At 38.3% G+C, this 19,146-nt stretch overlaps 1 protein-coding gene across 3 annotated transcripts; it reads left to right on the top strand.

Moving 5' to 3' along the window:
• The first annotated feature begins 4,012 nt into the window (after positions 1-4,012).
• Positions 4,013-19,008, top strand: cracr2aa (calcium release activated channel regulator 2Aa). 3 transcript variants are annotated; one of them, XM_067502334.1, is made up of 18 exons: positions 4,013-4,147; positions 6,930-7,347; positions 8,935-9,046; positions 9,148-9,337; positions 11,590-11,736; positions 12,856-12,946; positions 13,050-13,145; positions 13,744-13,931; positions 14,222-14,293; positions 14,887-14,932; positions 15,100-15,185; positions 15,332-15,686; positions 15,963-16,095; positions 16,905-16,986; positions 17,304-17,439; positions 17,678-17,779; positions 17,899-17,975; positions 18,582-19,008. In XM_067502334.1, exons 2-18 carry the CDS (start codon positions 7,138-7,140, stop codon positions 18,667-18,669), a joined length of 2,211 nt encoding a protein of 736 aa, XP_067358435.1. In that variant the 5' UTR covers positions 4,013-4,147; positions 6,930-7,137; the 3' UTR covers positions 18,670-19,008. The 3 variants fall into 3 exon arrangements, with proteins under 3 accessions (XP_067358435.1, XP_067358437.1, XP_067358436.1); XM_067502336.1 differs by having other exon boundaries at positions 17,325-17,439; positions 18,582-19,005; XM_067502335.1 differs by having other exon boundaries at positions 4,018-4,147; positions 6,952-7,347.
• Positions 19,009-19,146: the final 138 nt, after the last annotated feature.

Raw genomic sequence — 19,146 nt, 5'->3', positions numbered from 1 at the left:
TTATTGTTTAGTGTCCATAGGTATTCTTTAGCACATTAGCCTGTAGGTGCCACCTATAGGTTCTAGTAAGTGAATCGCCAGTCAAGTTTCCCATTTAAGATAAAACTAATGAGATTATAAAAGGATCATTTATAGAGTACATTATTTCTTACGTTTGGTTTATTCAATCATTTCTAACATGTGCATACAGTACACAAAAAAATCAAGACACAACAAACATGACGCATAAAGACATGAACTTGAAAACAACTGGGCTAAAGTCATTTGAAGGCTGGGAAAGAACATCTGCCAGTGAACCTTAAGCAAAGGGGCACTGAAGTAAATGAAGCTTGAGTGCCAGTAGGGAACTACTAGGTAAAAAATAAGAGCAAACACACTGTATCATGGCTGTCTGAAATGGTCTAAATTTAGAGGCCTTGTAGGTGACAATAACCCTTCAAAGTAGGTTTTCTCTGTTATGAGAATTTCCAGATTCAGAGTGACAATGACAAAAGATCAAGAAGTCCTAGTAAAGTTTTACAGTATTTCTTAAGTGACACAGATACATTTACACTGGCACAATGTCCATTCATCATTACAAGGTTGAACAGAAAAGAACACATACTGTATATAGACAAGCAAAACCCAGAACAGTTGACAACAAAATACACAGTGATACAGTAAAGGCTTTGAAGAGAAAAAGTGTCTGCATACATAGCCACATCCTCAACCACTGGTCTGAACTTAGGTGCATACCGTGCTTGCAGAGGCACCGAAAGACCACTAAAGCAGTGGCACAGATGACTCCAGGCCCCCAAACCACACACCCCCAACAAACGCTGAGACGTAGAGCAGAATGACACTCTCGAAGCGTGATGTCATTCCTTCCATGACCTTAATACGGAGCAGCATGGTGACGCTGACTACATAACCTCTCCTCTTTTTCTTACCACCATGCTCTGGTTCTTCTCTTTACTGGTGGAAATGGCTCCCAGAGGTGCTGTAGCTGCTGATTTCTGCTCAACTTCGGAGCCAGGCTGCAATCCTCCTGTGAGAACCATAGCCCTAATAAGGAGACTTCAGGAAACAATCGATAAAGGTCTTTGACACGTTTTATCTAGTTTTATATGGTAGCCTACTATATTGTTCGGAAATAAATGAAAATGTGACAATGCTGAATTCAAAAACTTTTGTACTGTTTGAAACTGCCTGCATTCACTCATCCAAGAAACGAAAGCTACTCCAATAATCATTACTCAGTGTACTCCACTGTAAACACATCTGGCTTGGAAATCTCATCTGGAGCATCGCCTCGCATGCATCTGTTTGCTGCAAATCAGCCATTCAAAAACAACTTGAAGAAGAGACAGTCAAAGCTCAAGGGATCTCATCAGTGCCACACATGTGGAACATCCATGCATCTTCAGTCCAAGAGGTAGGAAAGTGTGACAGTTGTGGCGTGGGAGAGTGATTTTATACCTGCTGGGCTGCTGTGCAACGAAGCAGACACATTTTTATGATACATTATAAGACTGTTCCCCCAGTAGGCCTACGTCTTCTGGGTCCAACCTTATCTCTACCATTTGTCAGACTATATCAGGCCAGATGAAGTGGATAAAACCAGTATGTTGCAAGGTCAAAAATCTGCCAATTAAACATAACTTTCATGGTTTATGATGGGAAAATGGGGAAAATGCTCTTTATTTAATCCATAATAGGTCCTATACTGCCATCATCTGGGGCTCACTAGTACTACAATGGCATGACAAGTCTTTTCAGTTCCATCTAAAATTAAAAATATTGTAAGTTGTTTTGTAATAATTATGACCCTATCTTTCAGGTATGGATAAGAGTTATCTAATCAGCTTTCTGATACAGTTTAGAACAAACAATGTTATTTATTGTTATTTGTCATTTATCTATATATCAAAACAGTTGGGGGCTTTCAAGTGGAAAATTGCCACATATTTCTGCAAAAATTAAAACATCATCTGGTGAAACCATAGCTGCAGTTATGGCAATGAGTTAGGCTATTGTTATAGGTTAGGCTATAAATACTACATTACATAAATAAATGTGAGGCAAACGTGCAGTTAGCATAGATTCATTGATGAATATTGTGTAAGTGATAACATTAGACCAGATATGTGGACTTGCAGTAACCGTACAAAACCATGAGTGTTATGCAAAAATGAAAGGTCGATTGACTTCAAGCTGAAATACAAAACATAAATAACAATACTTGCATCTCATTAGAGTGATCCTTTTTTACTCGAACATTTCATGACTGTCACTAATAATATCTTTACTTTAACAGTACTCCATTTAGGTGTACCGCTTCTAGGGCTTATGTACATTCTCACTTACCAGTATACGTTATAGGATTTTGACATTGTGAATATAATTAATTACATCTTTGCTTTTACTGCACAAGACAACATTTCTGCTGTAAGAATGGCTTGTTGTAGAAGCTGAACTTACTAACTTGGCTTGCTGTCGCACATGAAAACAACAGAAGCACTGCTAATGTTTTTAGGGGCAGGGTCAGGGCAAAAAAAATTCTTAAGGGCAACTGATACATTTAGTAGAGAACAACAATTGTGCATGTTTCTTTTATAGTTTTTCACTGATGAAATAAACATGACCTAATGTTTTCCATTATGTTAGCCTTTACAAGTAGAAGGGTTTTTTTTCCTTTTGAGGATGACAATTTTGAGGATAATTATTTTTTTTAAACAACAAAAACAAAGCCACAAATTAATTCAATCCATCCATCCATTATCCTAACCACTTATCCAGTTGGGCTCATGGTGGTGTCTGGGCAAGAGGTACGGTAGCCCTGGACAGATTGCCGACCTATCATGGGGCCATACGTTGAGACAACCATGCATACTATCTTTCCCATTTAAGAGTTCCCAGTTACCTAACTGCCAGTCTTTGGACGGTGGGAGGACTTCAGAGTACCCAGATAAAACCCAGGCAGGCATGGGGAGAAAATAAAATTCCACATAAAAAAGCTGCAGCTGTTAAGTGGATTTGAATAAAAAAGGCCTTCAAACAGTAAGGTGGCCAAACCAATGTCTTTCATAGTGGTAGACTCTGTCTATACTGTAGGTTGGAGCACAACAAAGTAGGACAATACAATAACACTCCTTTGAAACAGCCATAAAAGAAACTACTTACTATAACATTGTACTGTAGAAGCTTGGGAAAAAAAACACGGAGAGATAAAGAAGTCTGCACCACAACAAGCCTTTCCTTTTGAAATGCTCCCGGTGGGTCGTGAAGTTGTGCAGAGGAAGGAACAAAAGTGTTGCAAATGCAGTGTTTCAGCTCTGCACCCAGCAGAACCTAAGGACACCCCCTACCCTCATCTGCCACCTATGGACTACCAGTGAATAGAGGTTGCTTTTCAATAAGTAAAAGGTTTTGGCTGATTTTTTTATTTATTCTTTTTACTTGTGGTTGTTGCAGCTTTTCCATTGATAGACCAAAAAAGTGCAGAAACATTGACAATTAATTCTATATTCTTTTGTAAAATATTATATTACTTGTTTTGTAATGTCATTGTTTTGTTATCTTTACCGTGGCCCAGCTTTAGACACTATACTATACATTTGTACACGTTTACAATGTTGTAAACCCTTTTGCTTTGATTGCATGCAAATCCAGTTCCCCACTGACCACCATTAAAATCAGCAGCTCTATCCACTTCACCAAGAAACAACTTATACTTCAGGAAGTACTTACATTTCTTTGGGTATCACCTGTATTTTTAGGAGATAAAATAATGAAACTCAAACAAGTAATTTAGTAGATCAATGCTCCTACAAACAGTTCGGATATAAACTGTGAAATTACTGTATTTATGTATTATGTATTAGATAAATTCTCTTGCGATCGAGGGGCTTTCGGTACTCAAACGTCACCAAAACCACTAAAATAAGAGAGAAGTTGGCAGAAATCGGCCTCTTGTTGCGTGTGGATTTCCTTGTAGTGGTTGCTATGGTTACCACTGTTGAGGCCCCGCCCTCTGAGGTTGCCCTGTCAGGGCTTAGTCAAATTCCTGCACACTGACTTGTAAACGCTGAACGTGGAGCGGATGAGAGCGATGCAGAACAGAAGTCAATAAATCCCCTCCAAGCTGAATTTCACTTATCATTCACCGGTAGGTAGCAAACTTTTGTTGCCCATCAGTCCGCGACAGTAGCGCGCACTTTAGCTGCACGGTACCTAACTACAGCGAGCGACGCTCTGCTGCTTGATGTTGCGGTTAGCCTGAGGTTCCAGCTGCTATCCGTTAGGGTGATAGGGAAGCCATATGCAGTTACCTTTAACTTAGTTCAGCCTGGCTTCTTATTTAAACACAGCCAGTTTTTCCTTTTCTGTCACAGGACGTTTCACAGTTATAGAAAAGCTTCTTGTTCACTTACACGTGTTCTGTGAATCTGGAAACCTGCTGTTTGCTCTAAGTTCACTAACGTCATTGATTTACTTATCACGAAGCTTTGCCTCCTGTGTTTTTGCTGTGTTTACATTCTGTTCGTTGGATTATTTGTGTGACATTTCAGATGTAAGTGCACCAGGTTATTTGCTTGGAAAGTTGCTCCCTCTCAACGTATAGCCTCCCTCCGTAAGCAGGTGGTTGTTGTCATATGTCGAAATAGATATGACCTGGGTTCAGGAAGTGAATTTAATGTTCATTCGGAAACGCCTGTCAGACACATGTGTAGTCTCATAAATATTTACGTAATATTTTTTGTACTATTGTGCTCAAAAAGGGAAGCAGACGGCATGTTTTTTGTCATCTTCGACATCGAAAACCAATTTATCATCCATCAATGTCCTCTCCATAGAACGTTTATTTTATGGAAATAACTAATGCCGTCTGACCTAGCAGGTTAGGCCCAACCTGTTAATAAGACTGCACGCCAAATTCATCGTTGGCCACAGAGACGAAGTGTAGGAGTATGTAAGAGACTATAAATACCTCCTTTGTGTCTCTTTTTACTTTTCCACCACACAAAGTTTCCTTTGCACAAACCTGTTTTCTTCACAGCTTCTGACCACAGACTATATTCACCTCTTTGTAATCCTGACCCCAATGTATGTGGCTTAATTAAATATAAGCATAGTGTGACTTATGCATTCAGGTAGACAACTGAAACTCAGCTGGACATATTGTACTTCATTTGGGTGTCTATACTGTTTGACATTGTGGCTTTATAAGCCTATACACATACCATATTCTTTCAGCCATCTGTCTACTAATTTTTATGCTTTTTGATTAATATCTGTGTTGCCATAAATATAGCTTTAAAATATCTTTGAACTTATTCTTTATTAAGTACAGTAGCTCTAACAACTGTTTCATGTTTCAGCTCCAACAAAGATAAGGTAAGTCTATGCAAAGCTGTCAGCTGCAGCAGCTGACCACAGATATGTGCACAGTGACAAATAGGTTTGTTGTTTTATTTTAATCCTCATAATTGGCAGCACTGAGGTAAAGATAGTTATAAAGTATGTGAGCTTAGACAGTTCAATCTTACACCTTCCAGGTGCGGTCTTGTGACAAAATGTCACTCTGTGGCACTATGTGTATGTAATTAAGTGTCCCGGTAAATGCCATCAGTGTTTTTATTGTCTGATATCCTTGCTCTCTCACCACAAGCCACTGGCCATCCACGTTTTACAAAGGACCCATAAACCTTTCTGTGGCTTCTGGCCAACAGGACAGTCTCTAAAGATTAGACAATGCTATGTAGGCTATTGCCTTGCACCTGAGAACAAAAACGCCACATCATTCTTTCCAAGCAGCAGTAGTTCCCTTTCTTATTTCCTCCCTCGTGCTTATTTTTGTGAGTTGGTGATTGTCATCATGAGCTTTGTCATGCTAGCAAGAGGTTGCACAATGTTCAGGCTCAAACTTCCATGCATGACATTCAGAAATAGCAAGACAAATGTTCTATAGAAATATTTAATAAACACATTTTTTCTGTAAGACATAAGTAGTCGTTGTTATTGAGGTTCAATAGTAGACGCAGAAATATAAGTTATTTTGGATTAAATGTTATAATCAGAATGCTTGAAAAAGTTTTGTACAGTATAGTAGTACAGAAAACATTATCCTAAGAAGTGTGTATTATCCTAAGAAGTGTGTGTGTGTGTGTGTGTGTGTGTGTGTGTGTGTGTGTGTGTGTGTGTGTGTGTGTGTGTGTGTGTGTGTGTGTGTGTGTGTGTGTGTGTGTGTGTGTGTGTGTGTGTGTGTGTGTGTGTGTGTGTGTGTGTGTGTGTGTGTGTGTGTGTGTGTCGTATCCTATATCCTCTTCAGTCCTTCTGCCAGTCAACATGCATGTCACTTTTTTCTCTGTGTGATTGTCTTATTTATGCCAAATATCTGCATTTGCTTGGGCCAACACACACAGCCTGATGTTCTTGTTCATGAATCAAGTCAGTGTGCACAGCCAGACCAGTGCACACACAATTCTAGACTGTCTGAAACCCACCGCTAAGTGAGTTATACCAGTCTAAAAGTCAATCTTCCGAACCAGTTCACATAGGGAGTGAGTTGTATCAGTCAATATGTCCAGGACAGGATGCTCCTTGTCATACCGCAGCTGTCTTATTAGTTTTAGGATTTCATTACTTCCAATGAAATGAGCAGCAGTGGGTTTAGGTGTACACATTGTAGCAAAAGATATTTGTCCGTTTTGTATTGTAAAAGTATGAATGAGTGCAGAAATGTATGGCACTGATCATATCATATTAAGTCTGTTATTTTAACGTATAATGTGCTACAGCCATGGTAATAAATTTTTTTTAAATAAGTCTCTTTCTTATTAGGTTTTATAAGGTTCAAATATTGCTGTCTTTTGTGACTCGTACATTAACATGTTTTAAGATATTTTGAATGTTGTTAATAACTAATTTCCTTGGTTGGGGGGTTAAAGGCTCCTCCTGTCTCTCTCCTAGGGTTCACTGACTAATTAAAGAGGAGGTTGCTAAGAGATGACAACCACTGACATTGGTGAAAGCCTCTGATGTACAGCAGCCCGAAACTCGACTTCTCTGGGGCCTTTTCCTTCCACGCTTCTGTCTCTACCTGGCACATGTGAAGGACACAGGAAAAGCTCCTATATCAACAGATTCACAAATATCATGGCAGCTTTTGCTGCTCCTAGTGCTATCACCAATACCTCAAGCCCTGCGGTTGCCCGAGATGCACAGCAAAGGCAAAGAAGCAGTGAAGAGGCAGGTAATTGTGGAAATGGTGACATGGACCAAAACACTATTCTGGAGAAAACGCACGAGTTTTTTCTGATGTGCGACGTTGAGGACAAGGGTTTCATCACACGGCGAGATATGCAGGTAAGGTTGCCGATACAAATATGCACGCTGTGGACCTGCCAAACTCAACATAGATCAGTCTGAAGAATGATCAATTTTAATATGAGATATTTATATGAAGATAGAATTTTGATTTTATGCCAGTGAAGATTAGTTATACAAGGAAACTATCCTATAAAATAATAGAGAGATAATATTACCAACTTTAATAACTTGTGCAGACATCTGATCAGACCTAATCTGTTTAAGATCTGACTTTTAGCATCCACAGTGTACATAACACTACATTACATTATTCTTATTAATAATTATAAGCAACAACAGCATCATTCATCTAGTGTGAGCATAAAAAGTAGGAAGGATCTGTGCACTCATTATTCTGAACAGGACGCATTCAGCATCTTGTCTAAGGCAATATACTCAGAGACTGAGGACACAGTGAGCCATGTGGAAGCTTTGTTATGCAACTCCTCCACTCACATTATTGTGCAGATTCACTTCATGGATATTCATCCCTGCCATGGCCAGACCTTTGATGAGGCACTTGTAGCCTCTTGCTCTGCGGAACATAAATGCATCGAAGTGAAGCTTTGATCTGGCGTTTATGATAATGAATCAGAAAATGGATGGTGAGCAGAACAAGGGCAGCAAGTCCCTCTCAACATTATTTATTTGACCATTTCACAGAACACAAACTGTGCTCAAAAAGGACACTAGACACTGTTATAGTTGCATTGTGTCTTTTAAAATGTGTCGTTGAAGTAACAAGCAACAAACAGCATATGACACTGTTTATTTGCACTGTTGACGCAGTATTTTCCCTCGATTCTCACAGTTTAGTGTCCGCTTCACACCACTGCCACCAATGACCAAGCTTTACAATTTTACAGTTTGCTGACATAAGGGCTATGTTCCACCCAGATAACACACTTTACAAGAACAGCTGATGCTCTTACACCAACGCTATCATTTTCCTGTCCCTCCCTTGGATTGTATGGGTGGCTTCAGTCAACATTTGGTGAAGGGTAAACACAACATAATAACCTTGTTGCCTACAGAGATGTACCTGTGTTGGCTTTTCTTGGAAATAGTCCAGCAATTACTGTTGTGGGCAGAAGGCTTTTTGAAGTTGTTTATTTTAACCTAAGAATTATCTGTCACTCCTTTTTTACTCTCAAATAGCATCTACCTTAAGCCTTTTTCCATAAGGGCTCACTTGAGCCAATGGCTTTTCCAGTTGAGCTGCCCAGTGGCCAAATCATTGAAGACTTGCTGCACTGGGAAGAACCCAGACATCTGGTGTCACAGGGTTAGGATTGGGAACTGTGTTACTGATTATGCAAGTGAATTCAACATTTTCTGGGTATAATGAAAATTAGAAAGAGGTCATTTGGTATATAGCTCCTACTCTGTGTATTTATTCAGATTTTAGCTGGAAAGGGTTGAAACTATTTGGGTCTGCCACTAGTTGCTTCGTAGCAAAAGATTTCTACTGCATAAATCACTGTGGTACAAGACTCAAGTAGCAGTTGTTATAGCTACACTAGAGTTAAAGTCCTTGAGGCTTTGTTCGTGTGAAGCAGCTATGTTTTTCGTCTTGTTAAACAGAGGCTGAATGGCGAGCTCCCTCTCAGTGCAGAGGAGTTGGAGAATGTTTTCGATACCCTTGATTCTGACAGCAATGGATTCCTTACCCTCAACGAGTTCTCCTCAGGCTTTAGTATGTTCATATTGTCTTTTTGCTTGTAATGATCCTCCTGATATCATTAGTAAAGCTGGTCTGATGTTTTGATTGAGTCTCTGAGCTTTTCATTTTTCAAGGTGAATTCTTATTTGGCGAGAAGATTTCCATAGAAGAAGACATGGTGGATAGTAACGCTTGTCAGAGCCCGCAAGAGGTTCTGTACCAGACTGACTGGGAGGGGGGCATGGCAAGGGGAGAAGACGATGAAGAAGAGAAACACTTTTGCATGCTTATGGAGAGTCTCGGAGCCAACAGTGTATTTGAAGAGTGAGTAATGGATCTTTGGGTGTGTGTTCACAATTACGGTGTTGTCAGATGTACTTTATATCTTTGCACACTTCGTTAACATTTCCTATATTTGTACACTTTATTTTTAGGAGACATAGCCTGAGAATATAATCAGTTGTGCAAACTCAACAAGATTTGGAAGTTTCCACTCTGGAGTAAACCAGTTTATGTGCTCCCTATGTGAGCAATCTGTGCTCTGCCTCTCTGTATTATAGTGTAACTGCTTTAATACATTCAAATATTCCAATATTTTTAATATGAATGCATATGAAGCAGATATTTCAATTTAAAACTGTATTTTTAAAGAAGCACAATACAGAACCATACTGCCACACCTAAAATGCTTGTAAGGTAATTATTATAAACATTTTCTACTTTGCCAGCATTGGTATTTCAGATATTGTAACATTAACTCGTCATAAGTAACTGTAGTTGAGGTCTGTTTACACATAACTTGTTAGACTGGAATGTAAATAATGACAGAATATTAGGAAATGCAGGACTAGACTCACCTTTAACAAACAATTCCAACTCAATAAAAGTAAACAGTAGCAGTGGTGGAAGCCAGATTGGTTATGGCTAGAGATGGCATTTTAATTCAGACAAGGTTGTGCAGAACTAACTGATGTTGACATTGGTCAAACTCTTGGGATAAGACTTTCCCTGCCTTATCATACTGTAGCTCAAAAGCACAAGGCATTTCTTTTTTTTTTTTTTTTTTTTTTTTTTGGAAACACAATTCCAATTGTTTCATTTTAAAGCAAGTTTAAATGCATAAATAATAGTTTATATGCTGTATATTCCCTTTACCATTTAGTACGTACATTGGTTGCAGACTTTGAAATGCGTAAAAGCATTTTTACGCTGAAAGAATAAATAGGAATAAGGCAAAGAATGTTGTTGTTTTTATTGTTATTATAAACTGTGAATTGTGTGTACAGTACATCCAGTTAGTATTCCCACATTTAACTTTTACGACATTTTGTTATGTTACAGCCTTATTTCAAAATGGATCAAATTCATTGTTTTCCTCAAAATTCTAGAAAAATACCACCTAATGACAATGTGAAAAAAGTTTGTTTAAAAAAAATTGTACATAAGTATTCATGGCCTTTGTCCTTAATACTCAGAATTGAGCTCTGGTGCATCCTGTTTCTATTGATCATCTTCTACAATTTGATTGGAGTCCACCTGTGTGAAATTCAATTATTGGACATGATTTGGAAAAGCATACAACTGTCTATATAAGGTCCCACAGTTAACAGCACATGTCAGAGCACAAACCAAACCAGGAAGTCCAATAAATGGTCTGTAGACCTCTGAGACAGTATTGTATCTAGGAACGGATCTGGGGAAGGCTACAGAAACATTTCTGAAGCATTGAAGGTCCCAATGAGCACAGTGGCCTCCATCATCAGTCAATGGAATTAGTTTGGCCTCTTTGGCCTGAATGTCAAGTTTTATGTCTGGATGAAACCAGGCAATGCTCACCACCGGGCCAATACTAGGTGGTGAATGTTTTTCAGCGGCAGGAACTGGGAGACTAGTCAGAATTGAGGGGAAAATGAATGCAGCATTGTATGGAGACATCCTCGATGAAAACCTTTTGCAGAGCACTCTGGACCTCAGACTGGGGAGACGGTTCATCTTTCAACAGGACAACAATCCTTACCACACAGCCAAGATAACAAAGGAGCAGCTACAGGACAACTCTGTGTCCTTCAGGGGTATAGGTAGAGCCCAGGCTTGAACCCAATTGAACAATGGGAGATCAGAAAATGTTCTTGGCTGAAAATGGGCTGTGCACCAACACTCCCCAGCCAACCTGATGGAGAGGTACTGCAAAGCACAATGGGAGAAACTGCCCAAAGATAGATATGCCAAGCTTGTGACATCATATTCAAAAAGACTTGAGGCTGTAATTACTGCTAAAGGTGCTTCAACAAAGTACTAACAAAGGCGGAGAATACTTTCGTACATGTAGCATGTTTTTTGTTTTTTTATTTTTAATAAATTTGCAAAGATTTTTACTTTCACGTTCTCATTATAGGGTATTGCTTGTAGAATTTAGAGTTAAAAATAATGAATTTAATCCATTTTGAAATAAGGCAGTAACATAACAAAACGTGGTAAAAGTTAAGTCTGAGAATACTTTCTGGATGCACTGTATAGTTACATTCCATTGACAAATGTCCTTAGTTATATCATGCTCCCTCATTGTATCTCATCAGTCCTGCAGAGGTGCGCAGTTTGTGGGCTCAGCTGCGCCGGGATGAGCCACACCTTTTATCTAATTTCGAAGACTTCCTGGCCAGAGTGACATCACAGATTAAAGAGGCTAACCAGGAAAGGAACGAGATGGAAAGTGTCCTCAAAAGGTCAGAGGAGGACATTTTTGTTTATCAGCCAGTGAGGATGGTTAAGAGGTTATTAAAGGTCTATTGTAGTTACGTAATTTAAATCCTCGCTTCTGTCTAATTAGTCTTCTCATGTTTTGTATTCTTAAACGATGGCTTTCATAGACTTGTTATTTCTTAGGGCGTATTACATAGTTCACTGTTTTAATATACAGTACTAAATGAGTTCAAGTGTGTTGATCTAGGCGGTTGTTTTTTTGGCCCCTATACAATATAGTCTTTTAATAATGGCTACTTGATACTGATTCTCCTCCGATATTCACTGGCTATTTTGCTATTAAAAATGTGTCAGGCGGACACATTTTAACAGCAGCTACAAAGCTCAATCAAACGCACCTTATTTTTCAGGAGCGACTTAACTTCATCCTGGTTCAAAACAGCAGATGGTGCAAAAGTTTGCATCCACCTTGATAAATTATATATTATTAATTAATAATGTATTAATTTCTGAATAAGGAACATGTCTCCTAGCAAAATGTGCATAAATATTATGTTGATGAAAGAAAATTGACATTTCAAATTAAGGAGATGCAAAAGTGTGCAACCAACTGTAATACAACCTCATATTTCATGCAGTATGATTGAAAGAATACCTGGGAGAATAGTGTAAATTATATAATAGAGTCCAGAGGTATCACTCTGGTGGATTTTATTGAGCTATAAAATCCCTCAGTTCACCTTTTATTATTCAGTGGTGTTATGGTGGTTTGTCTCACAAGTAATCGTTTTTTTGGTTCGGTACAGACACTGGCTACAGAGAATATTTTTAACCAGTAAGATTTATTAGCTGCAAAGACCTGCTCTTGGTAATGTTTGCCATTTTTGTCATTAATTGCAGCTATAAAAACTGCTTGCTGAACGCGAATGTAGACTGTCATTTGCTAATGACAAATACTATCAAAGCCATTATCTTTGTCTGTACTCAGAATCACTGTCCACATTTTTAAATTCATACACTCTGATTTGCAAAATGTACTATAAAACCTGCTGTGAAGAGAGCAGCATCATAGGTTGAGACAGACTAAATGAATTAGAGTACAGATACTGAAGCTTTAAACTAAATGAATTTAATCCATACAGAAAAGCAGCAACACATGATGATGAGATTCAGCGCCTGTATGAAGAAATGGAGCAGCAAATAAAAAGTGAAAAAGACAGAATTGTACTTGAGGTACTTTCTCTTTGTAGTTCATTTTCCTAAATGCCGTGTACCTCGTCTGTCCTTTTCACCCATGTTGCCTTCCCTCCCCATTTTTATCGCTGCACTAACTAAGGACTATGAGCGGTTTCTGTCTCGGAGTCAAGACCTGGAGCTGCAGCTGTCCAGCAAAGAGAGAGAGCTGGAACAACTCTTCCAGAAACAGAAAAGAGTGAGTAATATCTAAAAAACTTTTTTACCTCAGCATAGAGTAAACTGCTGTACTCCCAGGCTGTAATAAAAACATACACACTTATTTCAAGAAATTTTCAGAATCAGGACAGCAGTAGGAGTAATACATGCACTAAAGCCAAAAGAATCATCAAATAAGTAGTTATGCCTAATGCCAAACTTTACAAATAACTTTTTATAAAGTAGAAGAATAAAAGTATCGGTGATCATTGGAAGTATTTGAGACGGAATGTTATTCAAAGAGTGTGAGTGATATACTTGCACTGAAGAAAAAGAAAAATCCCCAAGCATATTCATTAGGCTAATTAGTAAACTGAAGTTAATTCTGATCATGCCAATAAGGACTCTTCCTCTTTTCACACCTTCATAGCACATCTAAGTAATATGTCATCACTACTAAGTGTTTACCAATTTTCATGTTTGGAGGTATTGTGTTTTTACGTAATTTTTGTAGCTAAGGGCACAAAGGTTAGAGTAGTAGTGTTGAAAGTGACTGTAAATATAGTATGTTTTCGGGGAGGCAGTGGGAAGACTTCATATTTCTTTTTTCCTTTTTTGACAACTGCGTCTATTTCTAGTTGGAGCATCAGTGCCAAGAGCTTCACAGTGAACAACATCTGACAAAGGTGGAGAACGTGAAGCTGAGGGAGACAAATGAGGAGTTAGCACGGGAACTGGAGCACACCAGCCATGAGCTGATCTTGGCACAGGAGCAGCTGAGTCTGCTGCAGGAGCAGTCCACTCTGCTTCATGAGGACAAAGAGATGTGAGTTATGCTGTAGATGATCTTATTCCTCGGGTTTCCTGTCATAATTATTTGGCCTCTGTTGTCATCTCATCTCTTCTGATACTAATCTAATGTTTTACTCAAATTTTATTGTTCTAAGATTTATTCTTTCATACTGTTGTTCTACACTTTTTAAGAAAGGAAATATTTTATTTTTACAAACTTGTCGAGAAAAGACCATGTGGCTGTGTTAGGAGAAAGTCAAATGGCATACTGTATCTGCTTAGTCAGAGTTTTTGTAACACAACATGCATTATTGTTTAACTCAGGGAAATCTACCGACTGACTGAGGGGCTGCAGCGAGAGAGATCAAGCCTCCTCAAACAACTGGACCTGTTAAGGTATGATCAGACGAAGAGGTGGAACTGTGTGGTCCTTACTGTATCTCAGAGAGAAGCCTTGCAGACAGAAGGCACACATAATGGATATTTTGTCATGTTTTCTGTAGGTTTGATAAGTTGCATGGTGAGCTGGGATTCCCGCTCTTTAGAGAAAGCCAGTAATTTGTGATTGCAGTGTTCGTTTTTATTTCAGATGTCAGAGGTTTAAGGCCGTCACTTTGGTGACACAGGTGCAACATCATTATAGTATTGGTCAGCCAGAAATACGTACTTTTTACACCTCGCTTAGTACTTAGTTGTCATATAAAAAAGCAGGGCTTATTGTTTCCCAGCTTAAAATCTAATTTAGAAGGAAATAATGTAAAAAATCTAATTCAATATCAATGATTTCTTCCTGGGAATTTCTCCCAGTTTCCCCTTCTACTGTCTACCCAGGGATTCGTACTGTATCCTGGGGCTCTTAACGTTTCATATCAAACAATGCTAGTCATTCAAATGAATGCCATCAATCACAAGTATTGTAGTTCAGTTTTATGAGTTCCAGTTCTCATTCTCTTTTCCATTTTTTTTAAAAACGTCTTTGTCGCATCCAGGGAAATAAACAAACATTTACGAGATGAAAGGGACATGTGCTATCAGGTATGTGTCATTCATTGGTTAAATGAATTTCTTTGATTATTTTAATTTGACCTGTCCTCTGTCACATCTGGTCTTTCTGAAGACAAATAGAAAATGAGTTGATCACCAGAGACCCTCAGAGTGAAAAAGTTACAATATGCATAAATAAATGTGTTTACATTTTCCAGAATCCATTGAACTCTAGGAAAACATGCATGAAGCAGAAGCCTTTAATAAGTGTTGTGAAACATACAAACACTAATGTCTTCAAAAGGTAAATCACTAGTGATACAGTGAATTACATTTTATTGAATGTTAGTTGAAAATTATACAGTATATGGTTTGTTTGTTTGTATGGTTTGTTGGATCTGCCATGTTTCCATTACTACGGTGTGCTGTAACACTACTTTGTATCCACAGTGAGGATGAGGAGGATCTGACCTCTAACTGTCTGAGGCCAAACCTAACCAATGGGTCATGTCAGCCACCTTACCTAGTAGATACAAGAGGCCACCTCCAGAGGATTATATCCATTGAGGAGGACCCCCTCCCACAATCGCTCCAGAATGACTGTCAGGCTCCACCACCTCTTCATGAGTGTAGTGAAGGAGAAGAAGCCTCTGACGGTGATGAAAATATAGACTTGATGATGAGTGATATTTACCAACATGCTCAATCCGCCCAGCAGCAGCAACAATCGACAAGAAATGTGGAGAAAAGAGAAACCCCTTCATCTCCAAGGGGTCAGCCTGTCGGCAAGGAGACCAGCATAAATGTAAGCATGTAGCTACAGTTATACGGTGTGCTAGGAATGCATGACATAAAGTAATATTTACATTTTGTGATGAACATGTAAGAATGTCCTTGGTACAATTACTGAACATACATTTTACACATACATTACAACATTTTTGCTTTCTTTCATAGGACAGAAGTCTTAGTGAGAGAACATTATTACCTTGTTTCAGCCTTGCTCACAGCTCAACTGATTAAAAGAAGTTTCTGTATCGTTCTCACAATAACTGCTTCCATCCTTCCTCTCTTTATTCAGGAGGAAGGTGGTCCCTCATCCCCAGACCGTCTCTTTAAGATTGTGCTGGTGGGAAACTCCAGTGTAGGAAAGACATCCCTCCTTCAACGTTTTTGTGATGACTGTTTCCACCCTGGAACTTCTGCCACTGTGGGTATGTACTTTGTAATGCAAACCAAGATGCAAACACACAGATACACCCTTTGCTAGTTCCTGTGAATTAAGGCATCACACACCCGTCTCTATATTTGACCTCAGGCCCTGCACGAAGAACTTGGTACTTGTTGTCTTTACTGAAAACAAAATCTTTATTTATCTAAACACAGCGGTTAAATAATGTATAAGGACATTCATTATCGTTAATTTACACTCCACTTAGCCATATGGGAAATTTAGAGGAAACCGGAGTATCCACAGAAGCTCGGGGATAACATACAACCTTCCCACAGGAAGGCCACAACCGGTTAGTAAATTTGAACCAGGGACGGTCTAGGCAGCAGCACTAACCATTCCCACACCGTGCTGCTTGTAGATGGATAGAAAATAAAACTAAAACCAATGGGTGCAGTGGGTGGTCAACAGGGATTGGAAACGTTGAATGGTGTCAAATGTTCAAACACAGTGCATTTTTTAATTCTCAGGGCCAGTCTTAGAAAAAGAAATAAAAAGCTTTTATATTTTGGTCTTGCAGCTTTGAACACTGTACAAAATGTTGTTATGGTCTATGTAGAATAAACCACAGTATGTGTTATCTCCAGTAATAAAAGAAGATAAAATAAAGATAATAAATGATAAAAGAAAGAAAAAAAACCATATTCACATTTAAATTTACTCAACATTAGGTCATTTACACTCTCGCTCATATTTCCAGTTTGTAAATCTGTATGTTTCTTCAGTAATTAGTCCCTATAAAATATGTAGAAGATTTCACTACAAATGTCAATTTCTTGTTTGTATGTCCAGGTGTAGACTACAGTGTAAAGACAATATCTGTCGACAATGTCCAGGTGGCACTGCAGATGTGGGACACAGCAGGACAGGAAAGGTGAGATTTCAGCACATGAGGTGATGACAGACTTAAAGAGCATGACGGCACTTTTTTTCAAGTGTGTAGTTGCTAAATTCTTAGAAGTTCTACATCAGATTTGAGATTGCATTTTGTTTTTATTTACGTTTTACACATCGTCTCAACTTCTTTAGAATTGAGCTTGTACGATGATCAGTTTTTTGTTAGTGGTAATAACTGAAAAACGGATTTTATTTTCTTCTTCTCTGTGTTGTGTCAGTCAGTCACGGACTTATAGTCAAATTAATATTGTTTTTAATGCATCTTACTAAATAAACTCTATATTAGTCCTGTAGTTTTTTCTCCTCCTCTTTCAGATACCGAAGCATCACCAAACAGTTCTTTCGTAAGGCTGACGGCGTAGTTGTGATGTATGACATCACAGCCGAGCAGAGCTTCACCAGTGTCCGGCAGTGGCTGACGAGTGTAAAGGTAAAACAGTAACAGTAAGCCCTCTGCAGTACACACAACACATATTTTTGTTTCACGTTGTGTCCTCCATTTCCAAAACCTTCTACTATAAAAGCGGTATAGCTGTGTAGAAAGTTTTAAACAAATGTAGAAGGTGCTGACATTGGTACAAATTTGTGATACACCTACAAAATTTACTGCACCACAATAACCTCTTAAAAATTAATTTCTTTCAGTCGTTTCTTCTTTTTCATCATAGGAGAGTGCAGGTGAGGACATCCCCATCATGCTTTTGGGAAACAAAACAGACAAAGAGATTGAGCGACAAGTTCAGAAAGGATTCGGTGAAAGACTAGCCAAGGTCTGTGTTTCGACACTAAGCACAATGTTCTGTACAAATCTGTGTTAGTCACAAAGTAATAATACACAAATCATTGTTGAATAAACAATGTTTCATCTTTTTTTTTTTTTTTTTGCCAGGAATGCCAAATGATTTTCTATGAGTGCAGTGCATGCTCTGGACACAATGTGATGGAGTCCATGATTGATTTAGCCAGGTGAGAAACAATAATTATGTTAGAGTGAAAGTGCCCAATTGAACAGCTTTACAAGTGGGATTATTTCTTTACTGAAAAAGTCCAAATGTTTTATTGCTTCTATACTGACAGTACATTTTCTTTTACACAAACGGTCAATACCTGGCATTGTTTAAAATTCCATTGTTGTGAAATGAAACGTTTTCCAATTCCTCTGTGAGATGATCATCTCTATTTTGTCAGTGACTTTACTTTTATACTCAATGTATTTTCAAAATTTGCAGCAATGTGCTTAATTCTTTCATATAAGAAAACTGAACCAGTGCCTTAGTTAATCTATAAATGCTAGAATTCTCAGTGATCTGCAGTTACTGACATTTCTTTATGACCTAATTACACAACACTATTGCACATTTCAGCAGGAAGTGCTGCAACGTATGCCTAGTTGTAAATAAAGAATCTCCAGGGTCTATGCAGACCTGATGTAGATTGTGCAGTTGGAAATGCTCTAGCAGTTGTAGCCACAAAGCACACATATGTTTTCAGAGCAAAGCAACTACAAAGAACATGGGGGATTATAGAGCACATGTAAGTGTTCTTATTTATATGCCTCATTATGTTTCTTAGAATTCTCAAGGAACAAGAGGACAAAGAGAAGGAGAAGACAGTTCAGCTGGTCAACAACCCCTCAGAAAAGAAGAAATCCTGCTGCTAACACTTAAACAGTTAACACATACACAGTAGAACTACCCTTTACTAAGATACACGATGTGACCACATGTGGCAAAACGCTGAATCTCTCTACAAGTACTTTTCATCCACTCTTATTCCTGTAGTAAGTAGGGTAAACCCTACACCGAAATATACATGATCATGTGCCACAATTTGCACTATTATACATAGCCTACTCTCTCTCTCTCTCTCTCTCTCTCTCTCTCTCTCTCTCTCTCTCTCTATCTATCTATCTATCTATCTATCTATCTATCTATCTATCTATCTATCTATCTATCTATCTATCTATCTATCTATCTATCTATCTATCTATCTATCTATCTATCTATCTATCTATCTATCTATCTATCTATCTATCTATCTATCTATCTATCTATCTATCTATCTATCTATCTATCTATCTATCTATCTATCTATCTATCTATCTATCTATCTATCTATCTATTATTATTAGGAAAAC

This window comes from Channa argus, chromosome 4 (assembly GCF_033026475.1).
Source record: "Channa argus isolate prfri chromosome 4, Channa argus male v1.0, whole genome shotgun sequence".
In the NCBI taxonomy this organism is placed as follows: Eukaryota; Metazoa; Chordata; class Actinopteri; order Anabantiformes; family Channidae; genus Channa; species Channa argus.
The sequence above is the reverse complement of the archived record's forward strand: the minus strand, read 5'-3'. Positions and strand labels throughout refer to the sequence as shown.

What these genes read in the sequence shown, in the direction of transcription:
- cracr2aa (XM_067502334.1), top strand. Translation starts at nt 7,138, where the DNA reads ATGGCAGCTTTTGCTGCTCCTAGTGCTATCACCAATACCTCAAGCCCT. An exon ending in GCCAACAGTGTATTTGAAGA is followed by an intron (nt 9,338 to 11,589) that starts GTGAGTAATGGA and finishes GTATCTCATCAG; the next exon opens with TCCTGCAGAGGTGCGCAGTT. An exon ending in CTTCATGAGGACAAAGAGAT is followed by an intron (nt 13,932 to 14,221) that starts GTGAGTTATGCT and finishes TGTTTAACTCAG; the next exon opens with GGAAATCTACCGACTGACTG.